Source organism: Scyliorhinus canicula, chromosome 7 (assembly GCF_902713615.1).
Source record: "Scyliorhinus canicula chromosome 7, sScyCan1.1, whole genome shotgun sequence".
NCBI lineage: Eukaryota > Metazoa > Chordata > Chondrichthyes > Carcharhiniformes > Scyliorhinidae > Scyliorhinus > Scyliorhinus canicula.
The window spans coordinates 186,952,209-186,979,780 of record NC_052152.1 but is presented as its reverse complement, the minus strand read 5'-3'; the positions used below and the strand labels follow the sequence as shown (position 1 = coordinate 186,979,780).

The following is a 27,572-nucleotide window of genomic DNA, read 5'->3' as shown; positions in this document are numbered from 1 at the left end:
GGGGGTCGCGGGCAATGACTGCCCGAGGCCATCGGCAGAAAGGGAAAAACGGTTTGGTTGCTAGACTGAGAGCGCGGGGGGGGGGGGGGGGGGGGGGGGGGGGAGGGAGGGTGGGGGTGCGCGCGCGGGGGAGGGCGTGGGGAGGTTTTTCCAGGGGGGACTTGTGGTGTTATAATTTAAAATGTAATAGGGGTAAATGTTTGTATCGAAAAATTTCAATAAAAATTATTTAAAAAAAAAAACTAAAAGGCACATAAATTCTTTTTTCTTTAAATTTAGAGTAGCCAATTCATTTTTTCCAATTAAGGGGCAATTTAGCGTGGCCAATCCACCTTCCCTGCACATCTTTGGGGTGTGGGGGTGAGACCCACGCAAACAGAAGGAGAATGTGCAAACTCCACACGGACAGTGACCCAGAGCCGGGATCGGACCTCGGTGCCGTGAGGCAGCAGTGCTAACTGCTGTGCCTCCGTGCTGCCCCCTAAAAGGCACATAAATTCTATGAAAACTTTACCCACAGCTGCAAACATAAATTTCAACTGAGATCTCAAGTCAAAACACGCACTGGACACAAATATCAATAAATTCAGATTCATCAACTGCAGACTACTTGGAAAGCAATTATATCTGAAGTAAATGTCATTCCATTATAAGCCATTATAGCTTTGTTTTAAAACAATAATTCCAGTACTGAAGAGAAAAAACCCCACCAGATTCCGAGGGACTTCAAGTTTTTGAAAGCACTTCAGACAGGTACTCTTCAGAGATACAGTGTACAACAGAGAGATGGCACTTTCAGCTCATCCATTCGTTTTTCATGCAGCACTTGGATGAGATATCCCAATTATTGCAGTGATTATATAAGCTTCCCGACTCAACAGAAGGCCTTTCCCTTAAAACAATGAAGCAAAATGAAGAGATAGAGGTAACTGTTACCACTCGTGTTTAAAGAAGAATGGGCTAAGAGAATAGGTTTTAGAGAGGGTACTTGTTCCCATTAAATCCCGTCTGTCACGCATTCTCTTTCTTCGTGTATAATTTGTCTGTCCCTGCAACGTTTGACTCTGCCCGTATCTTTTGATCCTGTCAAGTCCTCACGTCAAGCTCCAAACATCAAACCATCAAATGGCAGAACAACCAGCATTGTCATAGAATCATAGAATTTACAGTGCAGAAGGAGGCCATTCGGCCCATCGAGTCTGCACCGGCTCTTTGAAAGAGCACCCTATCCAAGCCCACACCTCCACCCTATCCCCATAACCCAGTAACCCCCACCCAACACTAAGGGCAATTTTGGACACTGAAGGGCAATTTAGCTTGGCCAACCCACTTAACCTGCACATCTTTGGACTGTGGGAGGAAACCGGAGCACCCGGAGGAAACCCACGCAGTCACGGGGAGAATGTGCAGACTCCGCACAAACAGTGACCCAAGCCGGGAATCGAATCTGGGACTCTGGAGCTGTGAAGCAATTGTGCTAACCACCATGCTACCCTGTATAAGTGATAACTTCACAAAATGCTTCAAAATGCTCAGCAGGTCCAGCAGCATCTGTGGAGAGAGGAGCAAAGCCAATGGCCTTTCATCAGGAGTTCGAGAAGCAACAGCTTTTAAATAGAAGCAGGGAGATGGGAATAAAGGGCAAAAGGGAAGGTCTTTAACTGTAAGAGAGACATGGGAGAGGTTAAATGACCAAAGGGCTAATGGTGCGCTGGAAAGGAGACAGTAATGGCACAGATAAAAGATACAAATGCTGGGTCTAAATGAGGTGGAGATGGAAAGAGCAGATGTTACCAATACCTGCTGTCCAAAACAATGGGAGTAGTGGCTATGCTCGGAGATTGTTATATTTGATAATGGGTCCAGAAAGTCGTCAAGGGGGCGGCACCGTAGTTAGCATTGCTGCCTCAGAGCCGAGAACCTGGGTTCGATTCCAACATCGGGTGACTGTGTGGAATTTGCACATTCTCTCCGTGTCTGCGTGGGTTTCCTCAGGGTGCTCCAGTTTCCTCCCACTGTCCCAAGATATGCAGGTTAGGTGGTTTGGCCATGCTAAATTGCCCCTTAGTGTCCAACAGTTAGGTGGGTTACAGGGATAGGACGGGCATTGGATCTGTGTGGGGTGGTCTTTCAAATGGGCGGTGCAGACTCGATGGGCCGAATGGCCTCCTTCTGCACTGTCAGGATTGTATATATCTATAAGTACCTAACTGAAAGATGAGGTACTATTCCTCCAGCTTCAGCAGTGCTCCACTGGACCTGCACAGGAGGCCAGAAGGCAGAGGGTGGAGAATTACAATGGCAAAGAAGGTCAGGGTCACCTTGGTGGATTGAACAGAGATGTTCCCAAAGCCACTGTGCAAATCTGCATTTAGTCTCCCCAATGTAGAGGAGTGCACATCATTCTAAATTAAAAGATGGGAGGAGGTAAAAGGGAAAATGCTGCATCTCTTGCACATGTAGGTGCAAAGAAAAGGGGAGAGTGAAATAATAATCTTTATTGTCACAAGTAGGCTTACATTAACACTGCAATGAAGTCACTATGAAAAGCCCCCAGTCGCCACATTTCGGCGTACACAGAGGGGGAATTCAAAATGTCCAATTACCCAAATAGCATGAGCTGGATTCTCCCTCCCGCCGCGCCACATTTCTATTTCATCCCGCCGGCAGGATGTTCCGCTACGCTGGCCGGTCAATGGGGTTTCCCATTGTGGGGCAGCTCCAAGCCGTCAGAAAACCCCCAGGCTGCTGGCAAAATGAAGCATCCCGCCAGTGGAGAATCCAGCACATGTCTTTCGGGATTTGTGGGAGGTAGGGTGCTCTTTTGGAGGGTTGGTGCAGACTTGATGGGCCGAATAACCTCCTTCTGCACTAAGGATTCTATAGAGGTTGGGGCTTTTCTGTGTACATGTGGTGGGGGGAAGGACCAGGGGAATCCAATCGTGGGTCAGCGGGGTTCCTTACTGGAAGGTGGGGAGGAAATTTGTCTAAAGTATCTGTCGGAGTCAGTGGGTTTACGGTCGATATTGGTTAATCCCCAAAAATCATACAAGTTAAGTGAGCAGAAGACACCCTGGCCCATGCCTCAATCACCCCAAATGCCATTTCCCTTGAAAACACAGCAGATGCAACACCTGCCCTTTTCTCTCCTCCATTCTCAACCCCAAGGCCCCAGCTGAAACAATGGTTTACTTGATAATGTCTTTGTTGCTCATGATGCAAATTCCTACATTCGAGAGACAAACGCAGGTTGGAAAACCACTTTGCGACCGACTGTTCAGTTTGCAAGGATGACCCCAAGCTTCCAGTCAGCTGTCATTTTAATTCTCTGTCTTATACCCAGTCTGACCTCCGTCTCCAACTCCAACACTGTTCCAATGAAGCACACGGAATAACATCTCATGTTTTGATGGTACTTTACAGCCTTTTTAACTCTAACTTTGAGTTTGACAATTTTGGATCAGAGCTCGAGACCCATCTTTTTGTTTCTTTATATGTCCCATTACCGTCCTGTGGTCAATTTAAGTCACTCCTGCTTTCCATCCTATCAGAGACCCTTTCTCTTGTTATTTTCTCCCTACCCCCGTCTCTGCACTGAATTAAAACCTAACATTTCACAGTTCTGATTGTGTTAACTTGGTTTATCACTCTACAGCTGCAGTTCAACCGGCTGAGCATTTTCAGCATTTTCCATTTTTTTTCCCAATGTCCTGCATCCACAGTATTTTTTTTTGTGTCAGTAATATAAGTAGCTGGTCAGGCAAGACCTGTGCGAGTGCCTACCCCAGGATATCGGTCATGAATTGACAGCTGATTAGGCAGCGTCAGCACTGAAGTTGAACCAGGGGATACACTGAAGGCTTTAGTGAGGGTCGAACGTATATAAAAGACAATGCATTTTGAAAGAAAGCAAAAAAATACAAAAAATAATACGTTCTCAACCTAAGAATGAGCTGGCTCCAATGTACTGCAGACTCACTCTGTTGTTATGCAAAAAGAAGTAACTAGTAACAAGTTATAGGAAACGCAGTCAAAGGATATTACAAACCATCACTATCTAAATACACTAAATTACCAATATTATATACAACAGAATTGAAATATGCTCAATCATCACGTTTTCCAGTGCAAACATTGACATAAAAACTTTATGACACTGCAAATAGATCTTGAAACTTAGTTCTATCTCAAACACAAGCAAATATTGATTTCATATTATATTCATGAAACAAAATGCATTTTGTCAATATTCTATTTGAAATATGTATCCTTCCTGACAATCTCGGTAATGTCATTGCACGAACTTAAATCCATTTAAACCAGATTCTGGATTCTCCACTGGACACCAGATTCTTCAAGCCAGCATGATTCTCCGGTCCTCTCGGCCAGGATTCACATGGGCGACAATTGGTGCAGGTATTTCCCAGTGTGGCCTTGGTACGGTGGACCTCACGGTGGGCCAAGGGGCAAACCCTTTTAGAGAGTTACCCCCAAAGGGCGCCTCCCCACTACAATGCAAATCCTACCCACCCCACTCCACCAGACCCACCCATTGGGAGACCCCTGCCTGGGAGCCCCCTCCCCCCCTATTACAGAGACCTCTGCCTGGAAGACCCCTATTACTGAGACCCCTGCCTGGAAGCCCCTCACATTACAGAGACGTCTGCCTGGAAGCTCACTATTACAGACCCCTGCCTAGAAGTCCCCCATTACAGAGACCTCTGCCTGGAAGCTAGAGACCAGTCCAGACAGAGAAAAGGGTGAAACAACCACTGCTTTAAAACTCACCTGTGCAATACACCTGGTGGCTCTGGCAGACAAAGCACCCCTGATCTGCAAGGCTTTTGTTCATATCACTGTGAAATTGATTTTACTGGGCTGTGATTGACAGCTCCCACACACACTGGGTGGTTTAATATCATTTTTGAGTGGATTTCAGTAATAATAATCTTTATTGGTGTCACAAGTAGATTTGCATTAATGCTGCAATGAAGTCACTGTGAAAATTCTCTAGTCGTCACACTGCGGCACCTGTTCTGGCACAGTATGGAACAGAGCTACCCACTGAGTCACCATCACGCCCGAAAGAAGCCTGCTGTGAAACTAACTGCAATGTTTATAATTATCTCGCTTTGATTGACAGCTCTTGGGCCACATCAAAGAGAGTCAAGTGCTCTCACTTCCTTTCTTCTGCAGAAACCACTAACTACCTCTGATGTGGGTAATTACAATAGCACTCTACATAATATACATACCATGCTGGTTATTGTGGGAAATTAAAAGTGCGATCAAGCATTGCTATCTATTCAGCGGAGCGTGTCACTAATGCAGTGACATGATCCAGAATCTTCAATTCTGGAGTCCAAGTTTGGTGGTGGGCACCGAAGTGAGAGTGATTTTGCCGTGGTGCGGGATGGCTAACCATGTGCTATCATGCGCTGTTCAACTAATTTAGATATACATCCATGAGGAGCTCGCCGAGTGGGGCAGGCAGGAACTCACCGTCCCTGCCATTACCTCATGGGATGGAAGGTCCTGCCCCAATATATAAAGGACTTCCTGCATTATTCTTTCCATCTTTGCCTATCACTGCTCCACCCTTCCTTGGTCATCCTCCATGCAACTTGCTCTGCAACGGCTTGGTCTCAAGAATAGGTTGGCATTTACAGATGATCCCCCAAATATGACAAAGCAGCGGCAACTCACCGTTAATCATGGAAGAAGTCTATCTTGTTAGGTACAGCCATGAATATGAGCGTTCTAGTTTCTCACTGGTGGGGAAACTTAATTCCAGTGAGGTGGCCTTCTAAGAGCATGCTCAACATGCCAATGCATTCAAAATAGCTTCTTGCATTGCTAGTCAGGAAGTTCGACCTGCCCTTAAAGTCCCAAGAACTTAATTGCAAATGTTCACCAAGCCATCAGGAAACAAATATTTGGCCTCCTGCAAAGTTAGGTTCCCCCACCCGCCAAGCTCTCCTCTGCCAGTGGGACCAGAAGATTCTGCCCGGAGTCTTTTGACATGGGCACAGCACCAACAATCCATAATCATCCTCTAGTTTGTCTAGGGCTAGACCGGGGGGGGGGGGGGGGGGGGGGGGGCATAGTAGCACAGATGTTAGCACAGTTGCTTCACAGCTCCAGGGTCCCAGGTTCGATTCCCGGATTGGGTCACTGTCTATGCGGAGTTTGCTTTCTCCCAGTGTCTGCATGGGTTTCCTCTGGGTGCTCCGGTTTCCTCCCACAGTCCAAAGATGTGCAGGTTAGGTGGATTGGCCATGATAAATTGCCCTTAAAGGTTAGGTGGAGTCACTGGGATAGGGTGGAGATATGGGCTTAGGGAGGGTGCTCTTTCCAAGGGCCGGTGCAGACTCAATGGGTCGAATGGCCTCCTTCTGCACTGTAAATTCTATGATTCAGGGGAGATGTTTGGAAGAACATCTTCACTCAAAGGGTGGTTGAGGTTTGGACTGCTCTCCCACAAACCGCTAGAACAGTTGTTAATTTCAAATCCGAGATAGATTTTTGTTTAGCAAGGATATTGAGGGATATGGATGAAAGGTAGGTATATGGGGTAGGCCACAGATCAACCATGATCTAATTGAATGGCAGGACAGGCTTGAGGGGTTGAATGGCCCGCCCCTGTTCCCATGTTTAGTAGTTAGTGTGGGAAACTTTTACAGGAACTGGATGTGCGGTCCTGCCTTAGGTACCCTGTTCCAGTCTAACATATAGCAGTTTACAAGAGGTGTCCTTTAATCTGGAATTAGAACAAATTTAGTTCAGAAAGTAAATCTTTCAACAGTTTACAGAGTCTGTTTTGACACTTCACACTTTTAGTGCCGACTAGGTAGTGAGCAAATCATGCTAACATATTAATACACTCACGATAACCAATGTTAAAGTGCTTATATAATTACAGAACTTGATGTGGAAATAATGTGCTTTGGTCATTTTAATGCAACAGCACATGGTTTCCTCCCTTGGTGCCTATGCAAGTTCCTGCCCCCCCCCCCCCCCCCCCCCCCCCCCCCCCCCCCCCCCCCCCCCCCGCCCATGTTCCGCCTCTTCCATTTTCTTATTTGTTTGGATTTTCTCACTGAAGGCATCAATTTCTTCCTACGGTATAGTTTCACAAATGCCAGTCATCAGTTGGTACCTCGCCCAATGCCATTAGTCTGAGCTCAGGTAGTAAACGTTGCAGACAATTTCACTGCTTTGAATCAGTCCTGCCCTCCGTGACACAGTAAATTAACTGCAATAAGAGCAGATGGCAGATTTTCATTTCCTTCACAGTAGAGCAATGTTCAGCTCAAACTGAAGTAAACTTATTCATCAGAAAACTGGCATTTGATCTGTACAATTTAGCTACTTGCTGATTCCACCAGTTGATGTCAGGTAGGAGAAAGTTCCTAACGTTAAGACCATAAAAGATAGGAGAAGTAAGCCATTTGGCCCATCGAGTCTGCCATTCAGTGAGATCATGACTGATCCGATATAGTAATCCACATTTCTCCTTTCCCACATTATCCCCAGAACCCTTGATTCCTTTATGGATTAAAAAATTGTCTATCTTAGCCTTGACTGTACTTAATGACCACAGATTCACTACCCATTAGAAGAAATTCCTCCTCATCTCGGTTTTAAATGGGCGAACCCTTACTCTGAGATTATGCCCTCTGAACCGAAACTCTCATACAACCTCAGTATCTACATTGTCAAGCCCCTTGAGAAACATCTATGTCTCCATAAGGTCACCCCTCATTCTTCTAAACGCCAATGTGTACAGGCCCAAACTATACAACCTCTCCTCATAAAAAAATCCCTCCAAACAAGGGATCAAGCTAGTGCCAAGACAGGAATGTAATGGAATAATCTCCACTTGCCTGGATGAGTACTGCTCCAACAATATTCTTTCCACACCATCCAGGACAAAGCAGCTTGCTTGATTGGCATCCTACCCTTCCAGTCCCCCCTCCACTGGTGCACAGTAGTATGTATCATCTACAAGATGCACTGCAGCAACTCACCAAGGTTCCTTCAACTGCACCTGCCAAGCCCACAATCTCTACCGTCTAGAAGGGCAGCAGCAGGTGAATGGGAACATTACCACCTGCACGTATAGCTCCAAACCACACACCATCCTGATCATGACTTGGAACTCCGCTGTTCCTTCATTGTTGCTGGGTCAAGTTCCTGGAGTTGTCTCCCTAACAGCACTGTGGGTGTACCTACACTTCAAGGACTGCGACGGTTCAAGAAGGCAGCTCAGCACCACCTTATGAAGTGCAACTAGGGATGAGCAATAAATGCTGGCCTAGCCAGCGTGCCCACATCCTATAAACAAACAAAGAAACTAACATTGACTGACTTTCACTTAATTCAAGGATAAGTTTAATTCAAGGATAATTTTAACGAAAAGTTACTTTCAATGCTTGCTGTAACTCTTCCTTACTCTGCTCATTAGCTCTTCCTTTGATTGAAAGGTTCACCACATTCTTATGTTTAATTTCCTCACGTTCATCAATAACGTTTAGGTTAACTATCAATTTACACTGAATTTAAATATCAACTCAAAACAGGAAGATAATTTTTTTTTAATTAGTTGTGCTGTATCACCAATTCTCTTCACCCTCCTTCAGGTAGGATGGTTAATCTATAGGGGTTGAAAGTTTCCACATGTAATAACACTACTTGCTCAGTTGCAAACAGGTGTCTATTTTTTCCCTCACTGCATAAAGAGAAGTCTTACAACACCAGGTTATAGTCCAACAGGTTTGTTTCAAACACTAGCTTTCGGCGCGCAGCTCCTCGGAAGGAGCAGTGCTCCGAAAGCTAGTGTTTGAAACAAACCTGTTGGACTTTAACCTGGTGTTGCAAGACTTCATACTGTGCTCACCCCAGTCCAACGCCGGCATCTCCACATCATGCATGAAGAGACTTAGCTGAGAATGGATTTCGCTCGTCTTGGCTGGGGATGTAATTATAAATATACTAAATTAAAAGACGAAGGGTCTGTGAAGTCTTGGGTCCACGTAACTTTACATTCACATTCAATGAAGGTACAATATTTCCTAACTGGAAGGCAGCAAGTGAATTAATTACTTTCAGTTCCAGCTGTTACTATGTGGAAAACTCAGATAGCTTTCATCGTGCCAAGACAAATATTGGCCGAGAAGAATTTACAATACTCTTCAAATATGTACCAAAAATAACACTTTTGGTAAATAATTTATAACTAAATACTTTAAACATTGTTTAATATACCACAGGATACCTTCTTTGATTTACATACAACCTTTTATTACCAGAAATGGGGGCCAGGATTTTCCAGCCCTTCACACTGGTGGGATTTACCAGTGCCGCCAGTGTGAACGGAGATTCCCATGTCTTGCTGGCTCTGCCACGGGACTGGGAAATGTGGATATTTCAAACACTGTCCTGTTTGGGTGGTCTTTTTGCCTTTGATCCCATGAAAGTAGGGAATGACGGGCAGCACGGTGGCGCAGTGGTTAGCACTGCAGCCTCACGGCGCTGAGGTCCCAGGTTTGATCCCGGCTCTGGGTCACTGTCCATGTGGAGTTTGCACATTCTCCCCATGTTTGTGTGGGTTTCGCCCCCACAACTTAAAGATGTCCAGGCTCGGTGGCTTGGCCACGCTAAATTGCCCCTTAATTGCAAAAAATTAATTGGGTACTCTAAATTTACAGTAAAAATATAATTAGGGAATGAATTCAGTTTCTTCTCGCCAATCTGTTTTTCTCACTGAACAGTTGAGGCTCAACCCTTCTCCCAGGCCTCTGATCAAACTAATCATGTTAGCAGGTCACAGATATACTTCCTCCTTAGTGGGGAATATAAAGGAGGGATGGGGGAGTGTCCACTAGATGACTAATTAGAAACAGGTGGTCTTTAGGTTGACAATCAGGAAGAAAATAGAGGAGGAAAGCTTTCTCCTGAATCTCAGCTGCTAGTCCTTTTGGTCAAGGTTGTTTTTTTTATTATAAATTTAGAGTAACCAATTTAATTTTTCAATTAAGGGGAAATTTAGCCTGGCTAATCGACTTACCCTGCACATCTTTGGGTTGTGGTGATATGCATCACTGTAAATACACAAGGAGTTAATGTAAATACACGTAGGCTAGATAGACACTAGAGGGAGCACCAGAGACATGACACACAGACATTCAATCAAATAGGCCAGTAAGATAGGACACGACCAATGGGCATTCAAGACACACACAGAGGTGAGACTACCACAGGAGGGCTTTACACCAACCCATATACATGGACACAGCATACATGATCTTTCTCTTTCCAGTGGAGACACTTAGTGAGTACACAGGGTTGATTGAACACATCACGCCCACCACCTGGATTGTAGCAGACTGATTAGATAGTCTGAGTAGCTATAGCAGGATTAACAGGAGAGTAGAATCCAAGTAGGAGAATTCTTAACAGTTTAATAAATTTGTTAAAGCTAACTCCAAGTCTGAACCTTCCTTTGTCAGAGTGTACATCAAGGAAGCAGCTTATGCTACGTCAAGAGCATAACAAAACAGGGGTAAAACCCACGCAAACACGGGGAGAATGTGCAAACTCCACACGGACAGTGACCCAGAGCCGGGATTGAACCTGGGACTTCAGCGCCGTGAGGCAGCAGTGATAACCACTGCGCCACCTTGCTGCCCGTTTTTGGCCAAGGTCGAGTGTCAGATCAAGCCAAGATGAGGTGTAATGACTTTCTTGTCAGCTTGGATCTTATTTGTGTCTCGTGTGGAGGCCATGAATTGGATTCAATTTGGATTGGTTTTTGGAGCAAGCAATGAGATGGATTAAGGGCTTGCCCTGTCTACTCGGTGCATTGGCTTTGCAACTTTAAGGATGGGATAAAAAAAATAAATGACTGCCAAAATCTTGTTCTGTCCCCATTACTGCCTGCCCCGTTGTGCAAAAACAGCAGCGACAGGACAGGGCTCAGCACTCCAGCTAGTTTTCCCCCATTCTCATGTTGCCAATGGTGCTGCTGATGGAAGCAAGGGCAACAAAAAAAAAAGGGCATATTCTGACGGTGAAGGTCAGCACAGTGGTGCAGTGGTTAGCACTGCTGCCTCACGACATCAAGGCCCTGGTGCGATCCTGGCCCTCAGGTCACAGTCAGTGTCGAGTTTGTACATTCTCCCCGTGTCTGCGTGGGTCTCACCCCCACAATCCAAAAGATGTGCAGGGTAGGTGGAAGGGTAGGTGGATAGGCCAGGGAAAAAAGAATTGGGAACATTAAATTTAAAAAAAGTCACAGCAGGGTCAGACAAGTGGGGAGAAATCCCACCCAAAATTACTTCTGCCTATCAAAGAAAACATTCCACCCTCACACTGCCCCCATCACCGTTGCACAATGATGAAAATATACTTAATTTCCATATGATAAATCGAATATGATGAACATTTAAATGGAGAGATTTTTCAATTTAATACAAGACTATGTATTTAAAAGCTGAAAAGTTTCGACAGTAAGCCCATTACTCGAGTATGTCAACAACAACTATAACCAATAATGGCTCCTCGCTCCCCTTCAAGTCAGGAATATCATCTTTTTTCAGATTAGGAAGAAAAGGTGAGTGAGTATGTTCTTACTGGCTCTGGTGACTTAGACGAGGGTAATAAGATAGACAATATGCAGATAATCTGGAAAATTGCCCCTAGGAACAAGCCATAGCGTAGAACGTTGTCAAAAAAGGTCGGTTCTGGTATTTCTGGAGGTGACAGATCAAATTCTGTAGCCATTCTTCTGCTGTAGTTGCTGAATTAACAGTGTGCCTTTCTGGAGGCCGTTTATAGTTTTCTAATATTTTAGTTTTATTCTGCCACGTTACGTACCTAAGGGGGAAAAAGTCAGAAAATACATAGTCAACGATAAATGGTTAATGAATGTGATCTAACATTTATAAAAGCCATAATCCATCAGTGTTGATTTAAAATTCACTGTTTCAAAATATACTGTTCTCAGTTGATGCATACATTTTCCAACTGGGATCGCTGGACCTCAATAAAGCTCAGTCAATTGCCGTCTGTCTGTTGCCAGATTTCACTTTTACTGACTCAATGTGTGTTGTAGTGTTACTACGTTAATAAAAAAAAACATTTTGCAATAACTTTGAATCAACATGTAAAGTCACCATATTCCCAGATGACCATAGGCTGCTTTCCCCTTGGAGAGGAAGAGCTGACTGGTGGAGATTTAACCTGAGAATCACCACATCTCAGGCAAGGGGGTAAGATTGCAATTATGGGGCCTTCTTGAATAACCTCAGTCGGTACGGGAATTGAACCGCGCTGCTGGCCTCGTTCTGTATCACAAACCAGCTGTCTAGCCAACTGAGCTAAACCAGCCCCCAAATGTTCCTACACATATGGGAATGCATATTTCCAAGGGTTCCGAGAGAGAGAGAGAGAATGGGGGGGGGGGGGGGGGGGGAGGCAGGGAGAGGGGGAGGAGAGCAAGAGAGAGAGAGAAATAGAGAGAGAGAGCTGGATTCTCCATCCCGCTGTGCCAAATTTCTGGTTCAGCATGCCAGCGGGTTGCTCTGTTTCGCCGGCTGGTCAATGGGGGTTTTCCATTGTGGGCAGCCCCACACCGTCGGGAAACTCCAGGCTGCCAGCAAAACGGAGCATCTTGACACTGGAGAATCCAGTCCACAGAGAGAGAGTGTGACTGAGTGGACTGGCATTTACAATAGAAAGGATTGAAAACCAATATTAATTTCAAGATTTCTTTCTTGTATACTTTACAGGCAATTTTACAACTGGTCTTTCCAAAGTGACAAAAAAAATGGCAGCTCACGTCCATGTCTGCAATAGACACTCCTGATGGATGACACTCCAATTCACAAAAGTCACTCACCCTGTTTACTCAGGAATCCGAAAGAGCAATAAGCATTTTATTTGATTCAGAAAGAAAATTCCAAAACAACAATTTTTCCTTGAAAATTGGAAATTCTACATCCATTTGGACATATTTCTAAAAATCACAGGATGCGGACACCACTGACAAGGCCAGATTTTATAACTTATGCCCAATTACATTTATGATATGAGTGAATGGCTTGCTAGACCATTTCAGAGGAACTGGACAGAGTGGAAGATAAATCATCATTGCTGTAGGTCTGGAATCACATGTAGACCAGATCGGGTAATGGTGGCAGATTTCCTTCCTTTATGACACAGGTAGATCTGGAGGTTTTGAAATAAAAAAACAATTCATAGTTTTACGGTCATTATTACTATGCTAGTTTTTTTTAAATTCCAGATTTATTTAATGAACTGAATTTAAATTCCCCAGCTGGCATGGTGAGTTTTAAATTCAGGTCTCCAGATCATTACCCTGGCTTCTGGATTACAGTTCCAGTAATATAACCACTGTGCCACCCATTAATATCACTGTGAAGACCGTAAAAGAGAAAGGAAATTCCCAGTGACCAGAACAAAGGAATCGCACGATAAAATTTCAAATCTTAAGACTTTTACTGTGACAAACAAGCTAAATCAACATCAACTAAACATTACTTGGGGCAGCACGATGGCGCAGTGTTCGCACTGCAGTCTCATGGCACCGAGGTCCCAGGTTCGATCCCGGCTCTGGGTGGAGTTTGCACATTCTCCCCGTGTTTGCGTGGGTTTCGCCCCCACAACCCAAAGATGTGCAAGGTAGGTGGATTGAACACGCTAAATTGCCCCTTAATTGGAAAAATTTTATTGGGTACTCTAAATTTTATTTTAAAAAACTAAAACATTACTTGTTGAACAACTAATACACTGAACCACACAAAAGGTATTTTCCTCATCAACAATGAATACAGCTGAGAAATATATACATTTATACATTGCACCGCACCATCAGCGGGAATGTAGTCCTGTGTACAAGTCCCAAAGTACTCCTGGAATTTCTTCTCCATTACCCATCAGGGTGAATCTTCACTCAACTTTCTGAGCATAATCAAATGGATTTCTGCTAGCTAGACAACCACTGGTGACGACTCCTTGGTTTTTTATTTTCTACAAGCTCTGTATGATCAGCGTGAAACTGGTTAACTCAAAAAAAGTCCTTTTCTTCAGCCTTGTATACCCCAAATCTTTCTATCGACTGACTCAAAGTATGGAATTAAGGGGAGTCGTCCTCTTTAGTGGTCGGCGTAACAATCAGAGATCTTCGGTCGGCACTTGAATGGATTGTAGGTGATCAGCTAATTTCAGTTTAACATTCAGCAAACTGTTGGATTATAGATCTGTGACCATTTTAACCCAGCAGCACATTTTCCTTTATTTTGCACGTGCACGTTTCTTCACTGGTGTTTGTTTCCCTTTTTTTCAGATTTAGTCTCAAAGCAACTTTTTAAAAAAAAAATTCAATTGCCTAGCTGGACCAACATTTATTGCCCATCCTTAACCAGCCTTGAATGGAGTGGCTTGCTAGGCTATTTCAGAGGGCATTTTAAGAGTCAACCATATTGCTGGGTTTCTGGAGTCATGTGGAGACCAGACCAGATGAGGATGGAACATTACTTCCCGAAAAGGACACTAGCTAACGAGATGGTTTTTGTGCCAATCAACAATGACTTCATGGTCATCATTAGACTTTTAATCCCTGATATTTAATCGGCATCTGCCATGGTGGGATTCAAACCCAGGTCCCCAGAGAAGTACCCTGGGACTCTGGAATACTAGTCTAGTTACAATACCACTACATCATCACCTCCCCTGATGTAGAATAATCAGTTGTAATAACTCTACAAAAGAATCTCACACTGGTATTACCTAGAGCCCTGACGTATCGGGTAGCACATTATTAAGATGGGCATTTCAGTTGAAGTCACGAAAACAGTGCAGTGGCAGAGAAATTGCCTAGAGATAACTGAAACCAGCGCTTGAGGAAGATAATTTCAGCACTAACAGTTTAAAGGAGAACGGTCTAGTGGCACTTGCAAAATTGAATACCCTTGTCAATGTCACATCAGTCTTGCTCACCGACAAAGAAGAGGATCATTGCATCTAGCGGAGATGAAATTAAGCAATAAAAAAAAGTGTTCAGTTTAATTTATTGAATACCCAATTTACATTTTGATTTCAGAAGCTTACAAGAACAAATATTATAAACTGGTCATCGTGTACCTCGTCTCAAGTCATTTATTTTGTAACCAAATCCAAATACTGTTGTGTATAAATGACACCGCTTCTCTCTTTTCTTTTGATGCCAGCAGTAGATAAGCCAAATAAGTCATCATAGGAGGACTTCCAAAGATTAAATTTGCCTTTGGGAAATCTTTCAGAAAAATGTTAAATTAATATAAAAGTGGACGATGCTGCACTTTTTTGCAAAGGTTTTGATTAAATTGTCCTTGAGGGAACTGTGACTGTTCCAAGAGCTGAGAAGCAGCAGATGATCAGATTTATCCGCCAAGACATTATGCAACTATTGCAAAGCAATAGAAAGTTTAAATTGGCAATGGTGTATTATTTGTATTCCTTGCACGATATGATCTGTCTGACACTGCTTTCCATTTGCAAATTGGGATTACTTGCAAGCCTATAGACTAAAGAACATAAAAACCGAAGGAGCAGAATGAACAGTTCCCATCCAGGTGTCACATCATCTCTCTTAAAATACAATAACCTGAAGTAACACAGAAAGGAGAACATTGTGTATCAAAAGTGGAACCAAGTGCTAATGAAAAAAAGGAAATAATGGCTGGCTGAAATGTGTTAGAGCTAAAGACATACAATAAAGAATGATGCGGTGACGGAGAATGCACCCTAAGTTGAAAATGGTTTTTAAACATTGGAGAAATTGAAAGATTTCTCAAACAAAAATGAAAGGTGTGATTGTGTACACTACTTTGTATGGAAGTTAGAACTCAACATATTTGAAACATTTGCTTTTATTAGCTGCTGCATTCAAACTTTTATTAGCTCTATTACTTAAATATTCAAGAAAAGCTAAATTTAAGGTATGGCAAAATGCTAGGAAATGTAACTGCTTTTTAATGCGAGGAAATGTAACTGCTGTTCCAAACAGTTTAGTGTCAAACTAAAGTAGTATCAGAGCTACTGCTTGCAGGAGGGAATTTTATTTTGCTTTGGCCCGGAGTCAGATCAGCCCCTAACAATTCGGAGGTTTGTGTGAAACAGAAACACTAAAATGATCAAGGACATGTCCCCAAATGCTTGGCCATAGATAGCAGTGTCACCATTGGCAAACAGACACAACCACTGGACATAAATCTTTTTCATGTCCATGGATAAACGTAGTTCACAGCCTGACCATTCAGTCCTGTATTACTTATTGGTCTGCATGGACATCATCAGAATAGGTCTGGAACCTGCAGAACAAAAGCTGCAATGAAGAAGCCCAACCCATGTAGTTGGGCTCCCACTGCTGTAAGACATGTCGAAAGATTTCACATATACCCATTGGTTGTGAAAAATTGGTTTTGGAGACAACACAGTTCCCATGCTATGTACCATAGAGATAAAGTACATGTCTGATCAGGTAATTGCACCAAAGGCTCCTGTTTTGAACAACTAGATTTCATTCAAGCTTCACTCAGGTGGTCCAGAAGACAGGAGACATACATGTACCTCAAAACAAACAGAACTCTTCCGTGTGCAGTTACATTTTGAGAATCCATAACTAAGGACTGAGCACTGATTAGAAAGAGCCAACATGCTTTTGTAAAGGCTAGGTCGTGTCTAAATAATCTAACTGAATTTTTTGAAGAGAAAAACTGAAATGGGAGACAGAGGAATATCAATGAATGCAGTTTACTTGGACTTCCAGAATATATTTGACAAGGATCTATGTAGAAGAGATAAAAGCTAAAATTAAATCTCATGGGTTTGAAAGCAATTTGTTTTAGCCTCGTTTAGGTTTCGACTGAACTGTGGAAGATAGCGAATCAATAAACATGCAGCCAAATTGGAAAGAAGTAACAAGTAGTGTTCCTCAAGAATCTGTGTTGAGGGATCAACTATTCACTGTACTAGAAATGATTTATATAACAAAATACAGAACCAAATATTCTATTTGCCAATGACACAGAGAATGGTGTCACAGTAAATCTATGCTTCCAGCTGCACAAATTAAAATACTTTCATAAATGAAGGTGGGCAAAACTGTGGCAGGTGGATTGCAACACAAACAAGTGTGAAGTCATTCATTTTAAATCAAAGAAAGGACAGACCTGAGTACAATTTGAATGGTGGAACCGCGGATTTTCAAAGGGATCCATCTGCACAGGTCATGAAAATGCAGTCGACAGGTTCAAAAAATATAATCAAAAAGGTTTAAAGGAATGCAATCTTTATAATGAGAGAAAGGGAAGATTTTCCACAGCTCCCCAAAGCCCCTGGAAGTAATGTACACATTTCTAGGAAAGGAGTTTTGGCCTTGGCAGGATGGTAGCACAGATTCACTTAAAGAGTAACAACGCTCCAAGGGTTAGATTACAAGGAGAACTTGCATCAACTAGGCTTGCATTTCTCAAATATGGAAGGATAAGGGGGTGATCGATCTGAGGTTCTAAGGAGTTTGAAAAAAATTCAAAGCTCTGATGGATATAAACTTGGAGGAAGCCTGCACAAAACATAACCAGGTCATTCAGGAGAGAAATTAGGAAACCCTTCTTCACAAACGGTGTCAATCTCTCTCCTGTAAAAAACAGTATGCTATTAATTTTTTAAAATAAATATAACGTGCCCAATTCTTTTTTTTTCCCAATTAAGGGGCAATTTAGTGTGGCCAATCCACCTACCCTTCACATCTTTGGGTTGTGGGAGTGAGACCCACGCAGACACATGGAGAATGTGCAAACTCCACATAGATAGTAACCTAGATCCTTGGCGCAGTGAGGCAGCAGTGCCAACCAATACACCACCGTGCCACCCAGTATATACTATTAATAATTACCTCTGCCACTGAAGCTGTGCAGAGGTAATGATTCCGCACCTGTGAGACTACAAATAATGTATCAAAAACCCATAAGCAGATTTCAACAAATTTTAGTTCATAGGTAGGGTATAGTCCAAGGACAAAATAGTAATTATTGGCGACGTTGTGGATATAAACCTTGATTTTGTTTTGTTGACAGGATCCTTCAATGTTGGGAGACAGGCCAAATGCATTTTATTTTAAAAAAAGAATGGCGTGGACAGTTTTATCTGGAACACTGTTGGTTTAAAATTTTGCTAATTCTGTTACTGTGGTACAATTTTTCACTCAGCTGTCAAAATGTGAGCAGAGTTTTCAGAGCAAGTTGTTGGATGTGGATTAGCCTGAAGCCTCCTCGGTGAGATGAAAGCAAGATTTCTTTTTTCAGCTTTTCAAGTTTCAGGGCATCAATAATACATCTGGAATAGCGAAGAACCCATGATTGCAAATTCTACTGGCAGGTTTTAGGGGACAAAAGATCAGATGGAAGTGTACAAATGTTATGATAGTTTACTGTTGAGTTAGCACCGTGTGGCAGAAGTATATGCTCGACTAACCACCGTCCTCCCTTGTTTTAAACTTGAGATCGATAGATTATTGCAAACCAAAGGTATATGGAGCCAAGGCAGATGGATAAAGATAAGATCAGCCATGATCTCAATGAATGACAGACAGGCTTAAGAGGTAGAAAAGCCTGCTCCCATTCCTGTAAGTATCTAAGTAGTAGGAGCCTGCCCTCTTAACTTTGCTCTGGAATAATTTCTGAATTACAACTTCCACCAGTGTGTCTGCAGTGATGATAAAGGTACACTAAATATGATTTGAGGTGGATAGGCTAGAATCATATAGAACAGAGTATAATACAGGGTATATCTGTTGGCAATTAGTTACGTTTAGAAAGAAGCAAAAAATCCTTAAAAATATTTGGACAATAAGTGCACACCTTTCTGGATTCAATTCTAACAGTGCTTCTTTTCTACATTGCATAGGTAAAACAAAAATTACGATCACAAAATACATTCCCTCACCTCTTCTCCAATACCATTATATAATTATGTTACTACCTACCATGCTTATAGCTGCCTGCCTGCTTCATCCTTGTCCTTCAACTATCAATACCAGACATACAAGTGTCCAATCTGCAATCCCCAAACACTGTAATCTGGGAGCAAAGCCCAGGCAACTTAATCCTCTCCATGCTTTTATTTCTTATTTGGCCTGTTTGAATATGATGGGCATAGCAGTTTGTTGGTATTTTACTTGTGGATAAATCCTAATATAAGCAATTTATGATACATGCCAATTAAAGGAATGAAAAAGTAGCTTACAGCAAAGACAGGTATTGGCTATAATATAAAAATATGTGTCATAGCACAGTAGTTAGCACTGTTGCTTCACAGCACCAGGGACCCAGGTTTGATTCCCGACTTGGATTACTGTCTGTGCAGAGTCTGCACGTTCTCCCCGTGTCTGCGTGGGTTTCCGCCGGGTGCTACATATTCCTCCCATATGTCCCGAAAGACGTGCTTGTTGGGTGAATTGGACACTCTGAATTCTCCCTCTGTGTACCTGAACAGAGTGTGGCGACTAGGGGATTTTCACAGTAATTTATTGCAGTGTTAATGTAAGCCTACTTGTGACACTAATAAAGAATATTATTATTATTTGCATGAAGACATCTCTCTGAACATCCCCCCCATCTCATTCTTAATGACAATTTTAAATTGATGACCCATCACTGCCCAATCACAATAGCCTTTTCCTTCTGAATCACAGCCCTTCATAATTATTCCGAGTAGGTTTTTGCAATCCACACTATAAATAATCTCAGTATCTCAAAGCTTCTTCACACTGTACTTCAACATTTATAGCACTATTAGAGAATCAATGCCCCTTATGGCCTTCCAGCGCTCAAACCCAGACACACACTCCAGCCTCTTTACTGGAGCGTCGACCTTCCCTTTGAAACGTGAAGTTAAACTTTATAACCAGACAAAACCCTGGGTTTCTTTGCAGCATCCATTTAAAAGCAAGCCCCGAACGGTAGCATACAGCCCCCATTCGAGCCTTTAAGCCGCGACACGCTCCTCTTTAAACTCTAACAAAGTAGCCACACTCTGGCAACAATGTGGCGCCGCTTCAGCTGCTGTCGCTACTCCCGGCCACAGAGCTCCAGTTTATTGGAAAGAAAGGCGCGGAGTACAGAGCAAGGACACAGATAGCGGCCCACTGAGGGACTGGGAGCTCAGCTTTTGCCGCAAGTCTGCAGCAGCTACCGCCGCCTTCAGGGTTCCCTTCTCACAGGCCTTTTCCACTCACCATCCGCCCTCCTCATTCCCCAGGAAGCTGCGCTTCATTCAACCCCCTTTGACGGCCGGAAGTCCCGCCCTCACACCCCTCCCTCAGGATAACTCAGCTCCACACACACTGTCCACTGTTTCAAATCCCCGGAGTTCATACAATCATTACGGCAGAGAAGGAGGCCCACCATCTCTGTGCTGGTCTAAACTTTCCAGATCCTAATCCGCTAGTCCTGTCGGTCTTAATCCGTCAAGTGCCTTTCTAATTATTTTTTTAAATGTGAAGAGAGTGTCTGGGATTCTCCAGCGAAATGAGGCCAGTGAATAGCAGGAGAGGCCAAAAAAGAGATTCGTGCCAGGCGTCAAACAGTTTGCAATGCAACCGGCCCACTCCCTTAGACAAGGTCAGGTACTTGCTGTCGCGTGATGAGAAACCAGTTATCTCCACTTAAGCCCTATTTCTGTACAATTAACAGGAGCCACACCTTCACCGGCCTCCTGTCATTCAGCAAGTGGTCAAGCTGGCACCGATTAGTACTCCTTTTGAAAAACGTGAACCTGGTGGAAGGGCTTCTGGGGCATCGGCAGTCGGGCATCCCCGGCCTCTTCGAGGACCACCCCAGGGTGGGTGGCTGGTTCTTGGGGCATAAGGAGTACCCACTGAGGACCTGGCCAATGACGCCAGTACCGAGGCCGGAGACTTAGTCTACTTAATGGGAGTGAAGTGGGGGATAGATCTGTTGGTGGGGGGTGGCTTTCTTTCTCTTTTTCTCTGTTAGAGATGACGGAGGATGAGTTGCTGACATCGACGGAGTTGGTGCGGCGCAGTCGCTTAAGGGGGGATAGCAGCGAACATCTTGGGGAAGTCCTAGGAGGGCTCAGGGCATGGTTCTGGGAGAGCTGGTTAATTATAGAATCATAGAATTTACAGTGCAGAAGGAAGCCGTTTGGCCCATCAAGTCTGCACCGGCTCTTGGAACAAGCACCCTAATTAAGCCCATGCCTCCACCCTGACCCCGTAACCCAGTAACCCCATCTACCCTTTTTTGGGCACTAAGGCAATTTATCATGGCCAATCCACCTCACCTGCACATAATACCAGGGTGTCCTTTGCAGTGGGGAGCATAGTGGTGGACTCTGGGGGTAGAAGTGTGATGGTGAGTGGGAAGTTGGAGTGGTGCTGGTGAACACTTATGCCCCAAATTGGGACGATGTGGAGTTTATGAGGCGAGTCCTGGCAAAGATCCCGGACCTGGACATGCACCAGCTGATCATGGGGGGGGGGGGGGGGGGAATTTTAATATGATGCTGGATCCTAGGCTGGACAGGTCATGCCCCACATCGATGAGGGTGTTGGCAATGGCAAAGGAGTTGTTGGTATTTATGGAGCGAATGGGGTGGTGGACCCATTGTGGTTTGAGAGGCCAAGGGCAAAGGAATTTTTGTTCTTTTTGCATGTCTACTGGGGGTTTTCCCGGATTAATTTTTTTTGTCCGGGACAAGGCACTGTTAGCGGGGGTGGGTGGGACAGAGTATTCGGTGATTGTGGTTCTGACCATGCGCCACACTAGGTGGACTTGCAGGTGGAGGCGACAAGCCAGAGGCCACAGTGAAGGGTGGATGTGGGGTTATTGGCTGATAAGGAGGTCTGTGAGAGGATAGGGGTAGCTATCCGGAACTATGTGGAGCATAATAAGACGGGGGGACGTTTCTGCGGCTACGTTGTGGGAGGTGTTGAAGGCAGTGGTTAGAGGGGTGTTTATTTTGATTAGGCCACATAAAGTGAGGGCGGAGTGGGCAGAATGGCTGAGGCTGGTGGAGGCCATTCTGGCGGTGGACTTGTGATGCTCGGCAGTGCGGGAGGAGGCACCGCTGAAGGAAAGGTTGAGATTCCATATGGAATTTGAGCTAGTATCAATGGGGGAGGTGGTGGGACAGCTGTGCAGGGTCAGGGGGACAGTGAATGAGTATGGGGAGTAGGCGAGTAGGGTGCTCGCGCATCAGCTGAGGAGGCAGGTGGCGAGGGAGATTGGGTGGATGAGGGTGGGGGGCTGCGGGAGGGGGGTTAACAGGCTGGTAAGGAGCCGGGGGAGGTATATGGGAGTTTTGAAGCATTTTATTGAAAATTGTACAGTTCAGAGCCCTCGGAAGAGGAATGAGGGCATAGTTTCTGAATGGGCTGGAGTTCTCGAGGGTGTTTGAGGCAAGGGTACAGGGGCTGGGGGCCCCATTTGGACTGGGGATGGTGATGGATTGTGTGGGGGCGATGCAGTTGGGGAAGGCACAGGTTCCCAGTGGAGTTTTACAAGAGGTTTGGGTCTGAGCGAGGGCCCCTGTTGGTGGAGATGTACAATGAGTCAGTGGGGAGAGGTGAGCTTCCCCCCACTCTCTGTCAGGCATCAATCTGGCTCATTTTAAAGAAAGACAAAGACCTGGAGCAGTGTGGGTTGTAACCCCTGATATCGTTGTTAAATATGGATGCAAAACTATTGGCGAAGGTGCTGGCGCTGTGGATAAAAATTGTGTGCCTGGGGTGATAACGGAGGTCCATACAGGGTTTGTGAAGGGTGGTAGCTATCGGCCAATGTTAAGAGGCCACTAAATGTGACAATGATGCCCTCGACCAGCTGGGAGGTGGAGGTGGTTCTGTCTATAGATGCGAAAAAAGCCTTTGAGTAGCCATACTTATTCGAGGTGCTGGGGCGGTTTGGGTTTGGGCAGGGGTTTGTCGCCTGGGTGGGATTGCTGAATAGGGCTCCTCAGGCGACTGTGGACTGTGGACCAACAGTGTCAATTTGCAGTATTTTGGGTTGCACCGGGGTGCCCACGAAGCAGGGGTGCCCACTCTCCCCTTTGCTCTTTGCCCTAGCAATTGAACCGTTGGCAATGGGGTGGGGGGGGGGTGTGGAGCACCGAGTCTCGTTATATGCTGATGACCTCTAATTATATTGTAAACCCGATTGAAAGTTTCAAAAGGATTATGGGGATCGAGGGGGAGTTCAGTTGTCATTTTCAGGGTATAAGCTCAATATGGGGCAAAGTGAGGTATTCCCGAGGTATGCCCGGGGACAGGAGAGCAGTTAAAGGAGGTTGCCGTTTGGTTGGTAGGGGCAAGCTTTCATTATGTTGGGATACATGTGACACAGAGCTGGGCCCAGCTGCACAAGTTGAATCTGGCAATGTTGGTGGAGGGAATGAAGGAGGACTTTAGGAGGTGGGATTTGTTGCCTTTGTCATTGGCTGGAAGGGTCCAGAAGCTGTTGCTCGTTCTGGGTGAGTGTGCTTAACACTCAATTTGGCTCTGTTTCGTTACTTAGCTCTGGAGTCGCCAGGTATCATTAAGATACCGCCACAAGTTTCAAGGTCAAGTTCAAAGCAATAAAACCATACACCAATTAGTAGGTTCAAACAACTGAGTTTATTATAATACAATTATAATACTACCCATTCACACGCTAAGAGGATTAAACTATTCCTACCACTAAATAAACCAATACTTATCTCAAAGGGACCTGCCGGATCAGGGCCTCTTGCTCTGCTCTGGTCTGCAGACTTCAGGTTGGTACGGGTTAAAAAGGGGTCAGGAGTGTCTATCTCTGGTAGCGATCGTTGTGAGACACTTACTTGCTGGCGGCTGCTGTCCCAAACCTCTCCTCTCTCTCGTTCAAGGTCTTCTTTGGCAAAAGCTGGTCGAGATGCTGGTCCAGAGAGTAGGGCTGGTTAAGAAGAACAAACTAAGTTTGGGACCTGTCTTTTATATGTCCTAGGACTTTGCGCCCTTTTGGGCGGACCCTTTTCCTGCTGGGAATCGATTGGGTCTCTTCCCAATCGATTTGTTTGAATCCCCCCAATACTGAGGCTATCTCTCGTCTACTGGGCGGGCCTTCAGGTGCTTTGTTTTCGAACCCCGCTGGTGCCGGGGTGTCTGGTTTCCAATACACTGTTGCAATCACTTCTCTATTTGTGTCCATTGTCCCTGGGATCGTTCCATTGCTATGTTAACTATCCCGGAGATTGCCTCATTAGTATGCGGAATGTTCGTTTCGGTGCTGTCTGCTCTCTTAGCAGACAGAATACACATTGGCTTGGTGCAGCCTGCTTGTGCTGCAAACATTGTCCATTTTAACCTGCAAGCTTTGCGTTCCTACATTTTGTGTTGAGGGAATGGCCAAGTTCGGTGGCTACACTTGCTCCTTGTGATCCTCATGAGAAATCATGAAGGATCACCCAAGTACGGTGTCTTTGGGTCCCCTGACCTCAGCGAGTTCCATGGCTTCTATCCTTTCCTCAACTATGGCAGAAAAATTATTAACTAACAATTTCTGATTGGCGCTATGTCAAAGGGGACATGCATTACCAATTGAAATCGGGAACCTCTAACTATCCTCTATAAACTACTCTCATCTCATATTTAAACATTCTACAACATTCTAAACCCTTATTCATTCATACAACAGCATCATCACATTTCATTTTCTGACTCGGCAGTCGAGCTCAGAACATTATAATACATCCGCAAAAGTCTTTATTTACAGATCACATCAAAATTAAATCCTTTATTACACATCAAGGGGTTGGGGGGATTGGTGGAATCCAAAAATAGGGGATTGTACTCTGTACACTGTTGAGGCACCAGAGCGGTGGGCTCTCCTCCATTTCCTCATCCTGAGGGTTTGGACTATAATACAGTAGTCCCCCGTTATACCGCGCTCCGCAATACCGCGGTTCGCGATATACGGCGGGGGGGCTTATGGACCCCAACTGTCAGCTTCCCTCTCCGGATCAAAGTGAGCCGGCCGCTGAAATTGACACTGCCGGCTGCTCCTCTCTCACTGAGATTCAGTGAGAGAGGAGCAGCTCACACAGCGTCCGGAAGTGGATAGTGCAGAGCTACAGCTGGTACCTCCATAGTGGTTGAGGTAGGGTGGGGGGGTGGGGGTGGGGGGGTGGGGGTGGAGGTGTGGAGAAAGGCCTGAACTGCAGGGGTTTGGGACCAAGGAGAGATGCGACACCCCCCTGCCACTTGTTCCCAAACCACCAAGTTGACAGCCCTGACACCTAAAACTGAATCCCAGCCTTGCCTTTGAAACTGACATGCAGCGCAGGGTGCAAGCGCGTGCGGCAGATGGGGTGCAGACAGCAAGACCTTGTAAGTTCCTGGTAAGTTTCTGTGGGTTGTTTTAATTAGATCCACGATGGGGGTTTTAAATTTATTTAAAAATCTATGCATGCGCTTCCCATTGTGAGTCTATGGGGGTCTGACCTCTCCCCCCGCCCCCCGTAGACTCACAATGGGAAGCGCATGCATAGATTTTAAAATAAATTTAAAACCCCCATCGTGGATATCCGCGGCTCGGATGCAACGCGGGTGGCTGTCTTGGACCCCAACACCCGCGTTATAAAAGGGGACTACTGTACAGAGAACTGCAATCACCAAAAGTGATTCTATGACATACGACAAGGAGTACCATGTCAAAAATCTGGTACACCAGGTCGGGGTACTGTTACCATTGACTGGGCTGGGAGTGGTCTGGGTTTGGGAGAAGTTAGCAAACGTTGTACTGTGGGAAAGGGGGTCCATGTCCACGCGCAACCACACTGATGCCACAATAGCTAAAAACATAGCAATTGGAGTGCTCTTCACCTTCTCTGTCTCTTCTCTTCTCTTCCTTCCTGGGATCTTGCTGTGCTGTTGCTTCAGTTCCTCTCGCGAACGTCCGAAAGCTAAGGGATCAAGCATATTATCTGTTAGCGTTCAGCTTAATATCTTGACTTTAAGTATATCTGTCCTCTTGTTCCAATTTTCCCTTTATGATGGTCACCTCCATGTGACTCCCTCATTTTTTTTCAAAAACAGATTTAGGACCAGACATATACTTATCTATTAAACCAGTGCGAGCCGTCTCGCAGAGTGTTGCAATTTACCATCCCAAAATGTTCCTGGATGTAAATAGCATATGGAGTGGCGGCCGAAGGGCTACCTTAAACAAAATGAAACCCAGCTTTAGAAATGAAAAGTCGAATGAGTTGCGAATGGGCCGCGACGGGTAAGAGTTGAATGGGATCCCCGGGTAGGGCGTGCTGTGCTGTACCCGAGCTTAGCTGACCAGAGGGGTGGTCCTCAGACAGGGCGGGTCCTCAATGCCGTTTCTCCACTGCCTGAGCAACTTGAAATGAACGGGCAAGAATGTAGTCATTGTTGAATTGCAGCCTCTATTCCCGGATTAGAGGGGCACCTAAAAAAAAGGAGAGGAGCCAAGATGCTCCTGGTGAAGCGTTGAGCTGGGCTCCAGACATTTCAGCTGAGTCAAGTTTTCAGAAATATCTGCGGACAAACTAACGTGCATGTGAGGTGGTCACAAGCTTTTCAGCTGAAAAGCAAGTGGCCAATCTCCAAATCAAACATTTAACATACAAACAGACAAACATCACCAACATGCGTGCAGGTTCCATCAGAAAGGACAGTGCTTCTCTCAAGCGGTTCCTCTTTTTACATCATCTGGATACCTCACTTCTCTTCATTCTCTGCGAACAGGGTCGCAAAGGGGCTGCCGTGTCGGGAGTCAGACATCAAGTCATCCTCTTCTCCCGGATCCCATACCCTTGTATGGATCAGGCATGCAATTTTTGCATTGTGTGACCGGGGGTCACTCTCATCGTTTCGGACAAGTCTCCAAGAATTGTCCCTGTGCCAGATCATGGGGTCTAAAATTGAAGGAACGTTGTCGGGGTCGTCAGTGTTGGGTGGTGGGTCTGGATGTGGGTCCGGAATTTTAATGTAAGTGATCTTCATGGGGTCACTGGAGTCGGGGTCGAAGTCGCTGAAGTGGGGGCTGTAGGGTGGAGTGCTGTGGCTGTCCTCAGTCTCACAGTCACTGTCACTGTCTCTGCTGTGGCAGCTTGTGGGCGTTCTGGGGCGGAGTCAGTGGACGGAGTCGAGGTCGAGTCCGATGAGGAACTGGTCTGTGAGGGGGAGGGTGGAAATGTGTCTCTTGTGGGCGGAGCGAGGTGTTCTGCTGCGTCTAGCAGGACATGGTGCGAGTGGTTTGACTGTGTTCCATAAGCCTTTAGCTGGTTAATATGGAACCACGCAGTCTTACCGTTTGGGTACTTTATCCTATATGCCGAGGGGCTGATTTTGTCCGAAATTGAGTACGGGCCGGAAAATTTAGGAGCCAAAAACGTGCTGGGGTTATATACGGATAACATTACTTGTTGCCCAACCTGAAATTCTGTGGGGTGGACATTTTTGTTGAAACAGGCCTTGCTCTGTTTCCTCCTTTTACCCAATT

At 45.0% G+C, this 27,572-nt stretch overlaps 1 protein-coding gene across 1 annotated transcript in view; it reads right to left on the bottom strand.

Moving 5' to 3' along the window:
* Nucleotides 1–20,364, bottom strand: part of manbal (mannosidase beta like) — a 60,732-nt gene extending 40,368 nt beyond the window's left edge. Inside the window, exons 1-2 of the mRNA XM_038803490.1 lie at nt 20,300–20,364; nt 11,635–11,877 (exon numbers count right to left, since the gene is read on the bottom strand). Of these exons, the coding sequence (XP_038659418.1) occupies nt 11,635–11,784 (150 nt within the window). The 5' untranslated portion in view covers nt 11,785–11,877; nt 20,300–20,364. The remainder of the gene's footprint in view (nt 1–11,634; nt 11,878–20,299) is intronic.
* Nucleotides 20,365–27,572: the final 7,208 nt, after the last annotated feature.